The 21,121-nt window shown below is 41.1% G+C and overlaps 2 protein-coding genes across 2 annotated transcripts; both read left to right on the top strand.

Moving 5' to 3' along the window:
• Positions 1-9,330: 9,330 nt before the first annotated feature.
• On the top strand, positions 9,331-10,275 carry LOC102427545 (olfactory receptor 51F2). The gene has a single exon (XM_023758802.1). It carries the CDS (start codon positions 9,331-9,333, stop codon positions 10,273-10,275), a length of 945 nt encoding a protein of 314 aa, XP_023614570.1.
• Positions 10,276-18,177: 7,902 nt separating this feature from the next.
• On the top strand, positions 18,178-19,145 carry LOC102427038 (olfactory receptor 51E2). The gene has a single exon (XM_023758806.1). The coding sequence runs from the start codon at positions 18,181-18,183 to the stop codon at positions 19,132-19,134; it is 954 nt and encodes a 317-aa protein (XP_023614574.1). The 5' UTR covers positions 18,178-18,180; the 3' UTR covers positions 19,135-19,145.
• Positions 19,146-21,121: the final 1,976 nt, after the last annotated feature.

The following is a 21,121-nucleotide window of genomic DNA, read 5'->3' as shown; positions in this document are numbered from 1 at the left end:
TAAAAACTTTACTTCTATACACCTAATTTGTGGACTGAGATTTTTACCTACTATATTCCTCAAGCACTTGATTCATGCCTCAAAGATCACTTTATTATTGGTTATCAACACTGATAATCATTGGTTAACTTGTCTGTTTTCTACACTAAACTGGGAGACCCTGGGCAGTAAAAACTATGTTGTATTCTTTTTTAAAAAATTCCTATTACTTAGTATTAGCATGATGTTTGGAATATAGGACACCCTATGGAAATATTTAGTAGATACTTGTATGGATAAATTAATTCTATCAAATCAGAAAATGTTTTTTAAAACGTAATACATGGGAAGTTTTGGCAAGTGACATGGGATTGAAAGACTTGATATCTAAGAGAAGGGAGGAAATTTACTTTACTTTCTAAGGGGAAAAAAGGGCCTGTGTATTGCTAATCAATACGGGAAGAGAAGAAAGAGTAGCTTGCACATTTTAACGAAGAACCGGTGGTCACTGTTGCTAGGAGACAAGGAAGGAAGGGGGATTGTGTTGAAGTTGAGCTAATGGGGAGGGAGGGAGTGTTGTCTTAAAAAGTTACAGTTTGTTTGCATTCGAAGAGACAGTCCAGCAGATGTTCTAAGGAGGTGTCTTATCAGTATTTTTCCCAAGCCTGTAAAACAAGCTTAGAACAAAAGTTATGGAGAGCTCAAGAGGCTTGTGTGAAAGGGAGGGGAGAGGGAACAATCTACTAACTAGAGGCTCCTTGTTGTGAATTATCCCTGAGTTGTTAAAACAGCAGGGAGGAGGGGGCTGCAAGAATGCAACCTTGAGAGTATAGTCTTATCTCCTCCCCCTGTTTGAATAGAGGGGCAGCTTGAATCAGGGGAGCCAGCAATCTTTGCATCCAACTATCAAGTGCTTCTCATAATTTGTGGAAGGCCACAGCAAAGAAAAAAAGAGGCCTTTTTTCTGTCCCTACAATGTACAGTTTCTGTGTTATGGTGGACTAAGCACTGTTTTATGATATTTGTATGAACTCTCTGGAAGTGGATTTTCCAATATATTATTGCCTCAACAGGCCCATATCATTCTATTTCTAGCAATTCATCCAAAGCAAAATATCAGAGACTCAGGCCATGTTTTACAGAGAGGAACATTGATTGCAGCATTATTCACAGCAGTAGTCAAAACTACAGGTAACAAAAATTTTCAGTGACACAGAAATAAAGGATTTATATTCAGTTGTAAGATGTTATACAGCCTTTACAATTCATGCATGTAGCAGCTGATATGGATGGTCATGCTGAAGCAGGAAACAAAAAAGCAGAATTCAGGGCTGAGAGTCTTACAAGGCAATAAATAGTGTAAAGAAATGATGCTAACTGGGGGGTGGGGGTAAGAGATCAACCGAAGGACTTGTATGCATGCATATAAGCATAACCAATGGACACAAGACACTGGGGAGTAGGGGAGGCCAGGGGAAGGTCAAGGGGGAAAAAAAAGAAGACATATGTAATACTCTTTGTAATACTTAAGCAATAAAACAAAATTTAAAAAAAGAATAAGTACCTGCAATATGCAGACAAAGGATTTGAGACAAATTGCTAAAAGTGTCTTTTTATATAGTAAAATACACACAACTAAGCATAATGTGATCCTGTTTTTGTAAAAGCAATTAATGTCCTTATAATTATATCTTTGAATAAATATAACATATGTATTATATGTTATTTATAATGAAAAAAAAAGAAAGAAATGATGCTAAGAAGCACAGGTAGGTTAATGAAACATAACTGCTGTGAATAGCAATTGATGCTATGGAGTAAAGTCTGATTTACATTTACAAAGGGTGATGCCTTTTCACAATCTGGAATAAAATTTCATTTTTAAAAAGCCTCCTCAGAGTGACTGTTAATGGGTATGGGGTTTCTAGCTGGAATGATGAAATTTTTTCAAAATTAGACTGTGATAATGGTTATTGCACAAGTCTGTAAATTTACAGACCTATTGAATTGTACTTACAAATGGGTGAATTCGGTGGTATATGAATTATATCTAAAACTGTTTTTAAGCCCTTCCATAAAAGTGCACAAGGACAGAAAAAATTATATCAGCCTATGAAGCACATAGCCACAATAGTAATTGCATAATGGGACAGATATAAAAAGGCTATATGAGGGAAAAAAAAGTCTTCTGGGAACCTCCAGACACTGGAGACTCCGTGAGTTACACCACCACCAGCAATTGGTCTCTCAGCTCTGTGGCTGTCTGCAGCCAAGCTGGAACGAGTCTTCTCATAAGCTCGGATCTCCCCTGGAATCTAAAGCCTCCTCAGCCTTCTAAGTCAGCCTGAGAGAACTGACTCTGTAAGTAAAAAATTTTTATTCAATAACAAAGCTAATTCTGGATTAGCTGAGATGTCTTATCCATAGGGGAGAATTTCCTCACATTGTTTAAAGTTAGATTAGACAGTGAGGTGATGGACTGAAGTAGATGGTAGAATTATAGAATTATGTATTATTAGGAAATCTGTATTTTGTTCTGCCTGGTGTAGTTTGATTAGCTGGTTGTTTGTTAGTTATATGATCTAATCATTGTGCTAATATATTTATGGTGGTTACTGGTTTGGTGCTTGAGAAACCAAAAAGGTTGTCAGGGGCTTAAAACCTTATTTCTAGCCCTGGCCGGTTTTCTCAGTGGTTAGAGCGCCATAAGTTCAATTCCTGGTCAAGGGCACATACCTCTGTTGTGGGCTCAATCCCTGACCCCAGTCAGGGTGTGTGTGGGAAGAAACCAGTTGATGTATCTCTCTCACCTCTCTCTCTCTCTCTCTCTCTCTCTCTCTCTCTCTCTCTCTCTTTCTCTCTCTCTCTCTCTCTCCCTCCTTTCTCCCTTCCATTCTTTCAAAAAAATTAGTGGAAAATATCCTCAGGTGGGGATTTAAAAAAAGTTATTTCTAAGCTTAATATTTCTTAATAAAGATGAAAAATGCCAACTTGAACACCTACTTTATGCCAGGCACTGCATTAGGTATATTCTACCTTATAGATGAGGAAACTGGATCAAAAAAAGTTTATATTACTTTCAGGTGACAATACTTCTTAAGAGCATGAGCCTTGGAATTCGGAAGAACTGGTTTTAGAATCCCAGCTCTGACGTTCACTCATTGTGTGGGACCCTGAATATGTTTCATAACCTCTCTGATGCTCAGATTCTTTATCAGAAAAGATAATTTAAAGTGAATTTAATAATACTTGCCTCATAGGAATCAAAAAGTAAAATTATAAAGTGATAAAGTGCTCAGCACAATAACATAACATTCAAGTAACAAGCTCCAATCACCGGTAACTATTGTTATGATTAATGTATTCAATTAGTATTGCTGTACAAGGTCTCAAAACTAGTTAGTGTTTGAGAAAGGATCTGAACCCACGTCAGTCACACACATTGACAATGGCTTGGATAATAGTGATAATTGCCATATGGTCTAATTTAACAGTTAAAGACATAAACATGAGTTGCAGGTCACAACAGTGCAACAACAAGAAAAGAGAATCATTGTGATCTAAGTGGACAGGAAAATTAGTTGAGAGACTATAGCTCATTTCTTACGAAAGAAAATGAAGGTTGTGCATGGATTGAAGAGGATGGATTGAACAGATCTGAGGGTGATTGGAGTGCAAAAGAGTAACCTGGGAGCCCTAGCCGGTTTTGCTCAGTGGATAGAGCATTGGCCTGAGGACTAAAGGGTCCCAGGTTCGATTCCAGCCAAGTGCACGTGCCTGGGTGGTTGGCTCCATCCCCAGTAGAGGGTGTGCAGGAGGCAACCAATCAATGACTCCCGTCATTGATGTTTCTATCTGTCTATCCTTCTTCCTTCCTCTCTGAAATCAATTTAAAAAAATTTCTTTTTAAAGAGTAGCTTGGGAGAACTTTAGCACCTCTTCCTAATAATATCCTTTAGTCCTCATTTATTCTTTGACTAGAGGCCCAGTGCATAAAATTCATGCATGGGGGAGTCCCTCAGCCCAGCCTGCACCCTCTTGCAATCCGGAACCACTGGCTCTTAACCACTTGCCTGTCTGATTGCCCTTATTCACCTCTGCCTGCCTGCCTGATCACCCCTAACTGCTCTCCTGCCAGCCTGATTGCCCTTAACCACCTCTGCCTCAGCCCCCACACCCAGGACCCGGGCTTCCCTCCCTCTGGCTGGCCGCAGGCACCTGGGACCAGGGGCAGCTTTGCCTGGGCTAGCTGCAGCTGCAGGCACCCAGGACCCAGGCTTCCCTCCCTCTGGCTGGCTGCAGGCACCTGGGACCCAGGCAAGCTTTGTCAGGAAGGACGTCTGGAAGGACGTCCAGAAGACATCTGGTCTAATTAGCATATTACCCTTTTATTAGTATAGATATGAACAGTAACAATCTTTCAATGTGAGAAAATGCAATGAAATACAGCTTTAAGTACCCACTACCAACCATATTGCTATCCCTTAGTCTTCATATGTAAACCACTGGATGCTCTCATTTTTGACATTTCAAAAGTAGAATCAATAATAATTTAATTAATATTTGCATGTAGGGTATGAGAGGAGGAGAAGAATGTGTGTATATGGTTGTGTGTGGGAGGGAGGTAATGCTAATTAGATGATTTGATAGAATTTGATGTCATTTTGTAAAAAATAAAGCATAGAAGCGAGAGTGAAATTGGAATGGGGGAAGGAATACCCTGGGTTTGGCTCACATTGAGGTTGAGTTATCTGAGGGAATATGATTAAAGATGTCCCTCAAGGCGAGATAAAATTTTACTCACTGGCACTAAGCAGAGAGCTTTGATTTGTTCTCCAAATTGGTTCCAGTCATTTTCCTAAATTGTTAATGTGATCTCCTCACTCTAGTTCCAAAATTTGTTAATGCCTTCAAGTTTGTAACCTTGCCACAGCTTTAAAAATTCTATCAACTTTTGAAATATAGAACTCAGGAAAGACCACAATTAGACTTCAGATTTGCAAGCCATCTGGATATAAATACTATTTAATACCATGGGAATAATTAAGATATCCCAAAGAGAGTATAATATCTGGGACAGCAAGAAAAAAGAGAAACTTCTCAAAAAGAAACACATGCAAAAAATCCCAGATAGTGTGGGTCAATAGGTCATATGAGCATCAACCCATGAAGCAGGAGGTTGAAGTTCGATTCCCAGTTAGAGCACATGCCTGGGTTACAGGCTCAATCCCCAGTAGGGAGCCTGCAAGAAGCAGCCAATGAATGATTCTCTCTCATCATTGATGTTTCTATCTCTCTCTCCCTCTCCCTTCCTCTCTCTCTGAAATCAATAAAAACATTAAAAAGAAAAAAAACAGACTTCTAAGGAATACCACAATTAAAAGATAGAGTACAAAAATGTTGTTTGGTAAATGGGAGTAGTGGGGGAGCCCACAGAATAACTATCTTGTAGGAAATGAAGGAGAATTTCAAAGAGGAGGTGGGCAACATGGAAGAAATTTGAGAAGAGGGAGAGGGAAACAAATCTGAAAAAAAAATTGGATTTGCTGTTTAGAAAGTCATTGATGGCATCAGTTGGAGAACTTTCTGTGAGTCACTGCAGAAAATTTTCAGATTGTTACTGAAGGTGAAGCAGATTGTCCAAAGAACATTTCTTGTCATAAAATATATGGCCAATGATGAGATATGGTCAATAGATCTTGGGTGAATTGGGTGTGTATTGAAAATATCTATAGAAAAGTGTGGGGGGGGATAAAACTTGAGTATTGTGGAATGCCAAATGAGAGCCAATGTTGCAAAATAAGTTACTAAAGTGGAAAGGAATTTTGTTGGAGTTAAATCAGAAGAGATGAGAATGATTTGTTTACTTATTCATAAAATATTTAGAAATGCCTGGCTCTTGATGCTCTGCAACTAAAATCTAAGTTCCTTATTCTTCCCTTGGAATGCAAGAGTGTCATGTCCTTGCCCCCACCAATTCCTTTAGCTTTGCATGTGAGGCTCCAGCATAGCAATTTTCTTGTATTTTGTTATTTCACTCAGCCCCTGCTCATGTCTTTATGTCAAAAACACTCTTTCCTGTTTTTCATCCTTGTGAACTCACTTCTTCTCATTAGAACTTTACACAGTTATATTTTATCTACTCTGTTAAGATTTCTTGGAAATGATAATTCTTTTTTATGTATATTTTATTGATTTTTTACAGAGAGGAAGGGAGAGGGATAGAGAGTTAGAAACATCGATGAAAGAGAAACATCACTCAGCTGCCTCCTGCACACCCCCTACTGGGGATGTGCTGCAACCAAGGTACATGCCCTTAACTGGAATCGAACCTGGGACCCTTCAGTCCACAGGCCGACACTCTATCCACTGAGCCAAACTGGTTAGGGCAGAACTGATAATTCTTAAACACACACAGACATATTCTTACATACACACACTATCTGTCACCCTACACTATTTCGGTTTTATTGCTTAGAAGCATCTTATCCTTGTGCACTCTACAGGTAGCAGTAGAGTCACATATCCTCTGATATGTAACTAATACAGTGCCTGGCATGTAGTAGGTATTCAAAATTGACACTTTTTCATTTCTTATTTTCATAAGAATTACTGGACTCTTATTAAAAACTAGTGGCCTGGTGCATAAAATTCGTGCATGGGGGGGTGGGGTTCCCTCTGCCAAACCTGCACCCTCTCCAATTGGGGACCCCTTGGGGGATGTCTGACTGCTAGTTTAGGCCCATTCCTTGTGGGACTGCAATCTGGGACTGCTGGCTCCTAACTGCTCACCTGCCTGCCTGCCTGATTTGCCCTTAACCTCTCTGCCTGCCTGCCTGCCTGCCTGACTGATAGCCCCTAACCTCTCTGCCTGCCTGCCTGATCACCCCTAACTGCCTCTGCCTGCCTGCCTGATCACTCCTAATTGCTCTCCCCTGCCGCCCTGATCTTGCCCCCAACTGCCTTTGCCTATCTCATCACTGCTAACTGCCCTGCTGGCCTGATCTTGCCTTCAACTGCTCTCCCCTGCTGGCCTAGTTGCCCCCAACTGCCCTCCCCTGCTGGCCTGATCTCGCCCAGTCTCTGTCTCTCTTTGTTTTTCTCAGCAGTCCTCCAGGCCTCCCTGCCTCCCTGTCTCCCTCTTCCTCCGTTCCTGGCTGGGAGGGGGAGGGGTCAGTGGGGAGCCGCTCCATGCTCTTCCCACCCTCCCTTCCATCCAGCCCTCTTCAGGCCCGGTCTGTTTTGTTTTTTTTTCCCTCATTCTGAGAGAGGCTCCAAGAGTAAGCTGGGAAGGAGGGAAAGAAAGGGAGAAAAGACTGTGAGCTGGTGTGTGTCTGTGTGTGTGTGTGTGTGTGTGTGTGTGTGTGTGTGTGTGTGTGGTTGTGAGTGAGTGTGAGTGCCAGCCCAACCTCCCTCGTCCCTGTCTCCACTGCCACAAGTCCGCCCCCACCAGAGCCTGATGCGCGTGCAGCCTGGGCATTAGGTCAGGCCTCTGGTCATTGTGGATGTGACGGACCCAGTGTTTTTTATATATTAGGATAAGGTTTTCAGCTTTAAAAAGGTGTGGCTCAATGGTTGAGCATCAACTCATGAACCAAAAGATGAGGTCCTGGCAAACTCTCTGGTTTTCTCAGACACCAAACCTGTTATTTTACTTGCTTCATATGCTTAATGCTGACACAATACAGTGTGTGCTCTCAGTTTGATGTTGAAACAAACTAGTGTTTATGGATGATCAAGAGCTTGAGTGGAGTTACTGGCTATTAAATGGAATAAGGAATCCCCTGTGTTGGAGCCCAGCATGAATGAGGAGCAGGTGTAGGAAGATGTAGGAGGGTTGGGGAAAGAGTTTGGATGAGCTCCCTTCTGCTAGACTTGGCACAGATCATTTCAACCTAAACTCTATGTTTTTCTTCTGATATCCAAGCCAGAAAAAGGAAGGGAAGAAATTGATAAGAAGAATGCAAATGAGCAAGGAAGAAATTGTTTGAATTAATGAAATAATGTAAGGGGAGCCATGAAGAAGTTAGGATGAATGAGAAATTTCAGATAGCAATTAATAATTTTAAAAAAACTGATCTCATAAAATTTTCTAGAACTCAGTGAGCAAAATTACAACTCAGTCATTGCATATTATCATAATCACACCAACCAGGGCCAAAATTTCCCAATTTTCAATCTAATATTTCTTTAGGGAATCCTTGAGGTAGCACTTTATTTGGGTAAACTTGTGTGTCTTGGAAACTCTTAGGTTTCCCTAAGAAACAGTTACCATAATATTGGCTACTTCTCACTGATTGAGCCCTCTCTAGCCACAACCCTAAACTCTGCTCTCCCCAGACCTCCTCTTCCAACTCATACAAACCCATATGCCTAATTTGAATTTTTTACTCGATGAAAAAAAAGAAAGAAACAAGATGTTTTCTATATAGTTTTATCTTTTCCTCCAAAGCAAAACAGTAACATTGTACTAGGTATCTCTTGAAAAAGTATGTCTTAACAAAATGGAGAAAATCTGTTCTAGAGAACAACTAGTCTTCAGGAAGATTGAAGAACCAAATATGTCTGAACATGGCAGCAAAAATGTCAAGTGAGGGCAAAGGCCTCTGTCCCTATGGTGGTAGGTCTGTGCTCTAACTCTCCATCCCTCACAAATGTGATGCCAGGTGCTGCATTCTAAGGGTCACTGCAAAGGTTAGATACTGTAGACACACTGCACTGGTGCCTAAGCCATTTATTGTCATTTAATATGTGTTCCATATATTATAAATATCTCATATTTTCTGGCTTCCAAAATCGTCCTAAGATTCTCTGTTTTCTATACTTATGGCTGATGTAATACTGCTGCTCTAAAGCCCCAATCTATATTTCTCTTATGTCAACTATACAGGAAAACCAACCTGCTACCTCTTATCACAATTTAAACATTCCAAAAAGAATGAAATATGATCTTCCCATCTTGGGTAAAATGTCTTTATTTAGTCCAGACAGCTCTGACTAGAGGAATGAAAGAAAAGGTCACATAGTATAAACATAGCTACAAGCAAAGGGCCCCAGGGAAGAAAAATTGTGGGCTGAGATAAATACAAAAAATAAAAAATACAAAAATTTTAAATCGTACCTACTACAGCAGCTGAAAACGTACAATTCTTTTGTTAATTTAAATGAGCTATTCATATTTATGTAATATAGAGATATTCGTCTTGGGTTTGTTTGGGGTTCAATAAAATTATAGGTTTTATTTTTAAATTGTAGTTTAAATTAATTAATTGTAGTTTAGATTAATTTTTTAAATTTAGTTTTTTCATTGTTCCAGAATTTCACCTTGGAATTCTGTACTTATAATTCAGCATGTCCAACTTCCAGAATACCACATCCTCTTCCATCATTTTCCTGCTAACTGGTGTTCCTGGGCTGGAAGCCTTCCACATCTGGATCTCCATTCCCTTCTGCTTTCTCTATATAACTGCCCTCTCAGGAAACAGCCTGATTCTCTTTGCCATTGTCACTCAGCCCAGCCTTCACGAACCCATGTATTATTTCCTCTCCATGCTGTCCACCACTGACCTCGGCCTGTCCATCTCCACCCTAGTCACCATGTTGGGTATATTCTGGTTCAATGCCCGGAAGATCAGCTTTAATGCCTGCTTGTCACAGATGTTCTTTATTAAACTCTTCACTGTCATGGAATCCTCAGTGCTGTTGGCCATGGCCTTTGATCGTTTTGTGGCCATCTCTCATCCTCTCAAGTATGCAACCATTTTAACTGACTCCAGGATAGCTCAAATTGGAGTAGCAATTGTCATCAGGGGGACACTTATGCTGACACCAATGGTAGCCCTTCTGAAAAGACTGTCGTACTGCCGCAGCCTCGTGCTACACCACTCCTACTGCTTCCACCCCGATGTGATGAAGCTCTCCTGCACAGACACCAAGATCAACAATGCGGTGGGGTTGACAGCCATGATCTCTACTGTTGGGGTGGACTCAATCCTCATCCTCCTGTCTTATGTTTTGATCATTAAGACTGTCCTCAGCATTGCATCCCCAGAAGAGAGAAAGAAAGCTTTCAGCACATGCATCTCCCATATTGGGGCTGTTGGTATTTTCTATATTCCATTGATCAGTCTATCCTTTGTTCACAGATTTGGAAAACAGGCCCCACCATATGTACATACTATGATTGCTAACACCTACCTGCTGATCCCACCTGTGATGAACCCCATCATCTACAGTGTGAAGACCAAACAGATACGTAGAGCTGTGATAAAAATTCTCCATTCCAAAGACATATAAATGCATAGAATTCTAGCCACTCTACATCAAATCATGTTATTAAAAAATAGAACTAGCGCTCGATAAAACTGAGCAAAAAATTACAGATTGGGTTGTATGTAGAATATCAGCTAGCTTGACTCCTTTATTTTACAAATGTGGATACAGAGACATAAGAATGTGAGGGATGCCCGGCTAGCATAGCTCAGTGGTTGATCATCGACTTATGAACTAGGAGGTCACAGTTTGATTCTCTGTCAGGGCACATGCCTGGGTTGTGGGCTTGATCCCCAGTATGGGGCATGCAGGAGGCAGCCAATCAATGATTCTCTCTCATCATTGATGTTTCTATCTCTATCTCCCTCTCCTTTCCTCTCTAAAAATCAATAAAAATATATTTTTAAAATTTTTTAAATAGAATGAAAGGAACAAACAGCCCTAAGTCTAGAATTTCTTCTCCTCATCACCTTTCATTCTAAACTATTGTTAATCCTGCCAACAATCCTTTTTACTTAATCCACTTCATAGCAGTTAGAACAACACATTAGGAAAAAATCACTCCTTTATGAGAATTAGATAGTACTTCCTAACTGTAATAATAATTTTAACTAACACTTATTTCCTTTGACCAGTCATAGCTCTAGGTGTGTTTTTTACATATATTAAAACATTTTTATATCCAAACAACATTACAAGGTAGTTACTTCTAATATCAATGAGAAAATACAAGCACAAAATGTTAAATTGCATGCTTAAATAGCTGGTAAGTAACAAAATCATATTTTACATCCATGCAAACTGACTTCAGGTCCCTCACTCTTATCTTAACACTGCCTGTACTGTAAGCTATATATATATATATATATATATATATAGAGAGAGAGAGAGAGAGAGAGAGAGAGGTCCAGTGCACGAAATTCGTGCACTGGGGGGGTGGGGGGTATGTCAGCCCGGCCTGCACCCTCTCACAGTCTGGGACCCCTCGCTCCTTACCACCCACCTGCTCGCTGCTCCTTACCACTTGGCTCGTTGCTTCTTAGGGCTGCCACCAAGGCAGGAGAGGTTCCCACCACCACCACTGCGCTCACCAGCCATGAGCCTGGCTTCTGGCTGAGCAGCACTCCCCCTGTGGGAGCGCACTGACCACAAAGGGGCAGATCCTGCATTGAGTGGCTGCCCCCTGGTGGTCAGTGCTCATCATAGCAATCAATTGTTCTGGTCGTTCCATAACAGTCGCTTAGGTTTTTATTATATAGACTAGTGGCCGGGTGCACAGATTCATGCACATTGAAAGGAAATCGGGAGCCCATGCCTCCATGCCCGGGGAGTTTCCACGTCCCCTTGAGTCACAGGGAAGTCGAGTGGGGAGTCTATCCTCCTCCTCGCAGCTTTCTGAAAAAATATTTCCAAATGTCCCTTCTGTGGCCAGGGTTACGTCTTGCCGGCCAGGAGGTCCCCCGTGGACACCTTGGGCCATGCTGGATGCTTTCCACAGCTTGAGCAGGATAAGAGACACTCCAAGGTGAACAATACAAAGTTGAGGATCGGGCCAATTTGCTGGCCATAGTGGGCGTCATAGTGACCGGTTGTTATGGTCGTTACAGAGTTCCAGTCGCTGGCTTTTTATATATATAGATGTTTTTATTTGTGGCATATATTTTATGTAAGAGCTAATCCATCAAGTTTTTCAACTTGGGTATATCCATTAATTCTCAAATTTTAAAGCACATATTTCCATGTCACATTAGAATCATTCCATAAAGGTGGGCCCTATAGCTGGCATCTAATCCAGCAAGGAAGTAGCAGTAGTCTTTCATATCTACAGAGGACTCACTTTGTGATTATATTACTATTTAATAATAAGAATGGTGTCAAAATTCTCAGCATGTTCATCAATAGTATTTTAGTCTCAATGATTGTAATCTTTATCTCCCTGATATTTGCATGCTGGAATATCCCAGGTTTTTATTTTCAGACCTGTATGTTTTTTCTTTGCTATATTTGAATTTTGGTCATCTTATTTGGCTTTATGGTTTTAAATACCAACTATATCCTGACAAATCCCAAGTTAATATGTACACTCCAGATGCATATCCAACTGCCTAGGTATCAGTATTTAATTTGAATGTATACTGGTAATAATCATGTTAGACTCATCATGTCTAAAACTATGTACTCACATCAAGACAAAGACATGCTCAATCACAGTCTCCCAAAACTCAGAAACTCTGCCTTTGAATTTACTGAGATAGAACTCTTGGAGTCATGGCACTTCTTTCTCTTCCATTCCACGTCCAGTTTATCAAAAAATGCTGATGACTCTTTCATCCAGATATTTCAAGTATTGACATCTGGAATCCAACTACTTTCCACCACCTTTACTACTACCACCATGATCCAATCCAGCGTCATCTTGGACCTGAAATATAATAGCCTCCTGATGGATCTTTCTTCATCCACTTTTGCTTTACAATCTAGACAAGACAAATACACAAGACAAATCATGTCACTTCTTCTGTTCAACATGTTCCAGTGGTCTCCTCTCTTACCCAGGGAATATTCACAGTCATTATATGTTATATCTGACTCCTCTCCATCATCTCAACTGCTCCAACGACTCCCCCCTTTATATACTCTCCTACATCCACACTAGCCTCCAATATTTTCTTAAACTCACCAAACATGCTTCAACATCAGACCTCACACTTGCTGTTCTCTCTACCTGAAATATTCTTCCCCCAGGTACCCACATGATTTACTGTCTCACTTCATGCAGGTTTCTGCTGAAGTGTCATCTTATTACAGGGCTCTTGACAAAAAAAATAACAACAACCTCTCCCTCAATTCCTGTCTGCATTCACTCTCTTCTCTACCCATCTTGTTTTTAGTTTCTAGCACTTTCATTGCTCAACATACTACATATCTGTTTATTTCTTTTCTTGTTCCCCATTACAAGGTAAGATCACTGAGTGTAAGGCCTTTGCTTCATTTATGGTGTCTTCCAGACCCTGGGAACAGGGCCTACCACATAGTAAAAATAATAAAATCTCTGATAACCTAGCTCTATTTTCCTCTCAAGCCTTATTACTTCCCCGGTATGTGGTACTCCAGGCACAACAAGCAACTTACATTTCCTTAACCCTGATTGCTCTATCTCACTTCATTCCTTCGACAAGCTCTTACCTCCACCTGTGTCACCTTCACTCTCTCGGTTCTCCTGACTTAAAAGTGACTTTCCTTCAGAGACTTTTTCCTGACTGCTCAAGTCTGGCTGGTGTCCTTTCCAGGTGCTCCTATAGTACCTGTGCTTTTTTCTCATGCACAACTTCCCTCTTCAGAATCTACTGCAACTAGCCCACTTCTGTACCCACTTCTCAAGACCAGGGACAATATTTTATTCACTGTTGGAAATTGGTGGAAAAGTTCAGATGGTGTGGAATTACATACTGGGTGTTTGTTTGTTTCTTTGTTTGTTTGAACCCACCACATAAGATAGGGTATGGAGAGAGGAAGAGGAGAAAGAAAAAGAGTGACATAGACTAGAGAAGAAGGTTGGGGGTACTCAGAGTCTCACAAATAGGAAAGAGAAGAAGGAACTTCAGTCTCAAGATCCAGACGGCCAAGATGTTCACACTACTACAGATGTCTCCCCAACCTCACCCACACACTCTAATGTGTGAACAGCCCCACTGCCTAATAATTTTGAAAACTTATAAGCTTTCATCCCTAGGGTGTGGGTAATATGGACACATCAGGAATGGGTGGTTTGCAGAGCAAATGTTGTGTTCTGACTAAGGTGGACAAGCTCACAATGAATTGGAGACTTTCCCAAAAGCCAGTAGTTTAAGGAGAAAAATAAATGAAGACACAAGACCACTGTTGTAGCCACCAAACTCAGAGTCCAAGTGAAAACCCTTAAATGTCCTATAAGGGCCTATGTGACTCAACTCCCCATCACCGCTGTGATTTCATCTCCCTACTATTCTTCCCCTTGTCTGTCTACACAGGCACACTGACTTCCTTGTTGTTCTAAACTATCAAATACACCCCCTTCTCGGGAACTTTATTTGTAGTTTCTCTGTCTTCTTCCTGAAATGGCCTTTCTCAAATATCTCCATAGACACATTCCTCATTCCCTTCAGGCTTCTTCTCAAATGTTTCCATTATGTGAGCCCTTCCCTGGCAGCTTCACTTAAAATGTCAACTGCCTGCCCTAACTGGTTTGGCTCAGTGGATAGAGCGTTGGCCTGTGGACTGAAAGGTCCCAGGTTTGATTCCGGTCAAGGGCATGTACCTTGGTTGCGGGCACATCCCCAGTAGGGGGTGTGCAGGAGGCAGCTGATCAATGTTTTTCTCTCATCAATGTTTCTAACTCTCTATTCCTCTCCTTTCCTCTCTATAAAAAAATCAATAAAATATATTATTAAAAAAAGTCAACTGCCCCCTGATATTTATCTATTCCCACATTCCCTTTATTTTCCTCCTTAAACTATTGAACATGCTTTTTGTTTTTCATGGTAGCTCCATGTATTGTCTATACCACTCCATGAGGATGAGAGTTTCTGGAGGGGCTGTCTATTTTTCTTTTTACACTGTAAGCCCTTGATAAATATTTGTTGAATATGAATGAATAAAGAGTCAGAAAAACTGGTTATCCAACTGATATTATCACTAATTAACTAGCTTTTATCTCATCTAATCTTTATCTGTAACACAGGTGCAATAAAGAGTGATTTCCATACATCAAGGTCTGTTTCATCAACGGAAAGAAAAGATGGGAAAAGAAAAGCTGAAGAAGTGAATGCCCTTATTTTGAATGATGGGACTGCACATTTTGAGGCCTACCTTGGTTTTTAAAGAGAATATGAACTCCTAGAGCCCAAGGACGTCACTAGTAAATGCACATTGGCTGCTGTGGTTGGGAAAGTGGCTAATGAGGAAGAGCAGTGACTGAGGGAGCCTGAGTTACCTGGAAGAGTGGAGACAGATTGGCGAGAGCCCTGTATCTGTAAGTGTGGGAGTGATGCCAGAGGCAGGGGCCCTTGTGATTTTCCCTCCCCCCAGAGAGAAACAGTGGGAACCCTGTGGGAGTGGCACACAAAAGGACATGGAGATATTTTCCCTGTCTGCCAAGCCCCTGGAGCCCCAGTCCATGCTCCCACAGCCTGTTCCCATGGGCCTCCTGGGCAGCATTATAAATAGGCCTGTACCTAAAAGGGCAAGCCAGCTCCAGCTGCTTTCTCTGCACCGTTTTCAAGTGAGTGCAACCTCATCTGGGGTTAGGCAGCCCAAATCCTGCGTCCTAAGGGACCTTGAAGACCCCACACACTGCCTCACAGCAGGGCAGGGAAAGCCCTTGCATGCCACCTACACCTCCATGGGCCAAGAAGGAATATCTCAGAGCATTAGCAAGTGAGTATAAATGCAACAGCCACATTTGGACCCAAAGATAATCAGAAATTGGGTCTAGCCAGGGGTCACCTTAGGCAAAAGGCAAGGCAACCTGGGAGGGAGACATAAGGTCTTATGGTAACTAGGGAAACTAGGGAAACAAGATGACGGCCCAAAGTCTTAGACTGCTACCAGGAAAGCAGAAAAGATGTCCTGCGGAGTGATGGGTCAGGACAGTAGCTGACTCTCTGCGGCCAACAGAGGCCCTTATATCTATCTAAAGTGCTACATGCAGTGGGATGGGTAGGAGGCCTTGAAAAGGAAGAAATACGTTACTATGCTCCTCTTGCTACTTCCATGCCTACCCTTTTCTTCGCCTGGGCCCCATTTCTCTTGCACACAGAGGTCCAGTGATATGGCCTCCCTCCAAGGAAGTTACCTTAGCATTACCACATACTTACCAGCCTGATTTGTTTGGATTTCTGAATCTCCTTTCCCCAAATTACCTATGTCAGATACGTAGATGGTTGCATGGATGCAAGATATAAGCTTCCTTTGATCTCACTGAGGGATGCAATTATCTGCCTCTGAAAAGAGCTTTTTATTCTCTGACAGCAGCTAGGGTCCAAAGTTGGGATCTGTGCTTGTCAAGGAGGGTAGCTGTTATGTCCTTGTACATGTTCTGAGGATGGAGAAGAGCAAATAGCAGTCAGAGGTGTGGATTTTATAATCTTTAATCCCTGGATTTGTTACTACTACTTTGTCTCCAAAGGGGATAATACAAGTCAAATCTTTTAGTTCTCATCTTATTATATTTATGTAAGACTGCTGGTTTCCAAACTCTCTCCACTAAGGCCAAATGGAAGAGCATCTCCCAGTTGCAGTTAAGGACTGAGGTTAGGAGTAAAGAAGAATCTTGGCGAGATGAACAGTTCACCTGAACACAATTGATAAAAACTCCTGCAGAATTTATTCCCAAGACTCAGAGGTTCTTATTGAAGCCATTTCCTTGGCTCTTGAGATACAATTAGCTCTAAAAGCCAGGACACTAGGGAGCCTAGCAGGGAAACATTTAATGAAGTAAGAGCACACGTGTTTAGGGTTGAGGAGGTTGCGGCAGAACAGCACTGGGTTTCTAAAAAGGAAATGTCTGCCCTAATATGAATGCCGTGTTGGCCAATGTTCCAGGTAAGACAAAGCTCTAGGAATATCTGGATTTGGACCAAGTTCTTGGGACAATAAGAGTGGCCTTGTAGGCAGCTTTCACATGTGTAGGATCCCATCAGCAAGGAGAGAGAGAGAGAAGAGCCTTCACAGGGAACATGCCAAACAGCTAAGATCTGCCTGAGGCCCCACACCCTGCCAGCACTTTTATCTCCAGAGAAGTCATTGGAGGGGCTCCTGCCTTTCATTCAATGACCCCCAGATGACTTTCCTTTTTTTTTTTTCTTAATAGATTGACTTTTGGCCTTTTGCTTCGTATTCTTTTTCCTTTTAATTTTTTTAAAAAATACTATTGTGTTTCTTTCTCCCCACACTGACCTTAGACCTGGGTATTTGGAATCCTGAAAAACTGCAAAGCAAAATAAAACAAAACAAAACCCTCCCTATCCTCAATATACCCTTTATTCCCTTCTCTGATTGATTTCTACTTATGTTTCAAAACTGAACAGAAGGATCATCTTTTTCAGGAATATGATCATGCTTCTCCTCTTCCCATGCATTAAATGCCCACCTTATGCTAGCACATTCCCAAACCCTAATAATTTGGTTACTTGTCCCTTTTTCACTCTAAGTAGGGCATCTGAAGGGCAAAAGGTGTCTTTCACCTCTGTATCAACAGCATCTAACAAATAACCTTGTACATAGTATGTCATGTAAGTCATTGTTTGTGGAATGAATGAAAAATTGAAGGAAAGAAGGGAGACAGGAGAGGAGAAGGGAGAGGAGGGGAAGGGAAGGGAGAATGGAGAAGGGAAGGGAAGGGAAGGGAAGGGAAGGGAAGGGAAGGGAAGGGAAGGGAAGGGAAGGGAAGGGAAGGAAAGGGAAGGGAAGGAAGAGGACGGGAGGGGAAGGGAGGAGAGGGGAGGGGAGGGGAGGGGAGGAGAGGGGAGGAGGACACAGCCATATCTGGAAGGGGTTCCCAAAAGGGTATCTCTTAACACCTATCTGAGAAAAGGACCACCCAGTGTCCAGACAATGAAGGTATGGGCTGGGAGAAGGAGTCTAAGGAAACTTGAGAAGGATACATTTTGGGATAAGCATGTTCTTTCCAGGTTCCCTTTTAAAAATATAAATGGACCTTGAGAATAGTGACAGTACATGAATTTGAGCTGTCACTTTTCTCTTTGGAGGGGGCTTCATAGCTTATGAAAAAGCCAAAAAGGCTTGGAAGAGGGAGGAGAGAATAAAGGAAGGAGAACTGAGGTGCATCAGTCCCCAGTTTCCAGGGCTGGCCTCTCTGATTGTGCTCCATCTCCTACCAGGCTGCCAGTGTGACCTGACCCTCTCCAGTGCCCCTTCTCCGTGCCAGCTATGAGTTCCTGCAACTTCACACATGCCACCTTCGTGCTTATTGGTTTCCCCGGACTAGAAGAAGTCCATTTCTGGATCGGCTTCCCTCTGCTTTCAATGTATGCTGTGGCGGTGTTTGGAAACTGCATCGTGGTCTTTATCGTAAAGACGGAGCGCAGCCTGCATGCTCCCATGTACCTCTTTCTCTGCATGCTGGCAGCCATCGACCTGGCCCTGTCCACATCCACCATGCCCAAGATCCTCGCCCTCTTCTGGTTTGATTCCAGGGAGATTGCCTTCGATGCCTGCATTGCCCAGATGTTCTTTATTCACGCTCTCTCGGCCATTGAGTCCACCATCCTTCTGGCCATGGCCTTTGACCGTTATATAGCCATCTGCCACCCATTGCGCCATGCTGCAGTGCTCAACAACACAGTAACAGCCCAAATTTGTGTGGTGGCCGTGGTCCGTGGATCCCTCTTCTTTATCCCACTGCCTCTGCTCATCAAACGGCTGGCCTTCTGCCAGTCCAATGTGCTCTCGCACTCCTATTGTGTACACCAGGATGTGATGAAGTTGTCACAAACAGACACATTGCCCAATATGGTCTATGGTCTTACTGCCATTCTCCTGATTATGGGCGTGGACGTCTTGTTCATCTCCTTGTCCTATTTTCTGATTATACGAACAGTTCTACGACTGCCTTCCAAGTCAGAGCGGGCCAAGGCCTTTGGAAACTGTGTGTCACACATCAGTGTGGTATTGGCCTTCTATGTGCCTCTCATTGGCCTCTCAGTGGTACATCGCTTTGGAAACAGCCTTCATCCCATTGTGCACGTTCTCATGGGTGATATCTACCTACTCCTGCCTCCTGTGATCAATCCCATTATCTATGCTGCCAAAACCAAACAGATCAGAACTCGAGTCCTAGCTATGTTCAAGATCAGCTGTGACAAGGACCCTCGGACTGTGTGAAGCAGGTGACCCTTCCCACTCCACTTTCCCTTATCCTTAATGGCTTGATAATGACTTACTAATGCTAGCCGATAAGCATATCAATGCTTTTCTCTGGTTTGATCTCCAAATTCTGTCTCAGCTCAGAGTGAAATTTGGGGAGATACCATAATTCCCTTCCATAGCTCAAAATGTTATTTATATCTTTACTATATAAAAAATTTAAGTAGAAAATCCACCAATGCTCCAATAAGTATTTAAAAAAAAAACGTAAAGAAGAGTGCCAAAAATACAGTTGGCTCTGAAACAAGAGACAAATTACTCTATCTGACTACTAATCCAAGGTAGCATTTTTGTCTATCAAATTAGCAATTTTTATTAATGAGAATTTACAATAAAAAAGGAGATTATGTTAAAACATATAGTGTCCCAAAAAATGCATACACACTTTAACAGCTGATAACTCACTTAATTTTCACTCCTTTTCAGGTTTAACTGATTTGAAATAATGGGTGAAGCCAGACTAGGCTTTGAACAAAGAAACTTTATCCTAAAGTACCACTAGACAAAATATAAAGTTTATGGTATGAAACCAGCAACAGTCGATGAACTGAGGGCACACGAATACCGAACGAAATGATTCTTGATGTTTGCGATTCCATTGCTTCGTGTTATTAGCAGTACCAGAATGATCATCAGTTTGAAACAGGCATTGACAAAAAAAAAAAAATTATTCATTTCTGCAGATTCTTTTAAATTTTGGAAATGAACTGTATGTTAATAAACACTGACTTTATAATCATTCAAAGTGTGTATACATTTTTGGGACACCCTGTATATTCTTAAACATCACAGCTGATGATATAATTGGTTGTATGAAACAAGAACTTTTTAAAAGTTGTATGCTTTAATGCTGAAATCGCACTTTTGAAAATGCATCCTAACAAAATAAATATAAGTGGCAGAAAACGGGTTTTTCAAAACAGATATTAGTTACATCACTATTTACAGTAATCATATATAGAAATCTCCTACCATAATATGTAAAAGTAAGGAAGAGTAAACTCAAGTATGGTCCATTTACTTAATGGAATATTATGTGGAATAATCCATATTAAAGAAATATGATATGTCCTTTAAAGACTCTGCTATAAAACAAAACAATCTATAATTTTATGAAAAACAATAGACATATGATTGAAACTAACTTGAAAAATAAACTGCCTCGAAGGAAATATGCTCAAATTATTAGTGATTTATTTTTGGTCTTATTTTCTAAATTTATTTATTATGAAGGTCTTGTTTAGCTGGCATGTATAACTTTTTAAATGGGGAAATAAAACAGGTAATTTATATAAACCAGGGCTTTTCACAGACCTCACAGTTTGCTTACCATTCATTACCCGAGAATTTATCTAAGCCCTAAACAATAATGTCAATGAACATATCTTGAGTGCTTGCAATGTTCCCGGCACTGTAATGAGTGTTTTATGGGTTTTATCTGATCTTCACAACAACTTTATGAGGTAAGTATATTTTTGTCTCCTATTATAAGTGAGAGAAATGAGGCTTACATTAACAAGATAACTCATACAGTTTGTGTGTGCTACGCCAAGATTTGAAATTACATTTGATGATCAAATATAGTTACTTAATTCCCATGTTATATTGCTTCCTGTTTAACATCTGCCATTTATTTCCTCAGCCTGTGTAAATTCTCTGTTTTCTCTCTGCTGTGTGCTTAATGAGATGAACGACTATGTGTTTTGAGAGTTAACCCTGCCCTTGTTGTTAACCCTGCAACAAATCCAGATTACTCTTCACATTCTACATCCTGCTTCTTTCCAGATTAAGGGAGAATAATATTTTTGTCTATTTACCTCTTGTACCTTCTCAATCATATCTCCCCTTTTTTTTTAGTGTATTTTGTATCTGTCAAACAGTTCAAGTGTTAAACTTAGCTATAAGATATAATAAAATTCTATTTTAAATTTTGCTAAGTGTTATG

The sequence above is a fragment of the Myotis lucifugus genome, unplaced genomic scaffold, assembly GCF_000147115.1.
Source record: "Myotis lucifugus unplaced genomic scaffold, Myoluc2.0 scaffold_138, whole genome shotgun sequence".
NCBI lineage: Eukaryota > Metazoa > Chordata > Mammalia > Chiroptera > Vespertilionidae > Myotis > Myotis lucifugus.
Note: the sequence above shows the minus strand (reverse complement) of the source record. Positions and strands in the feature narration are given on the sequence as shown.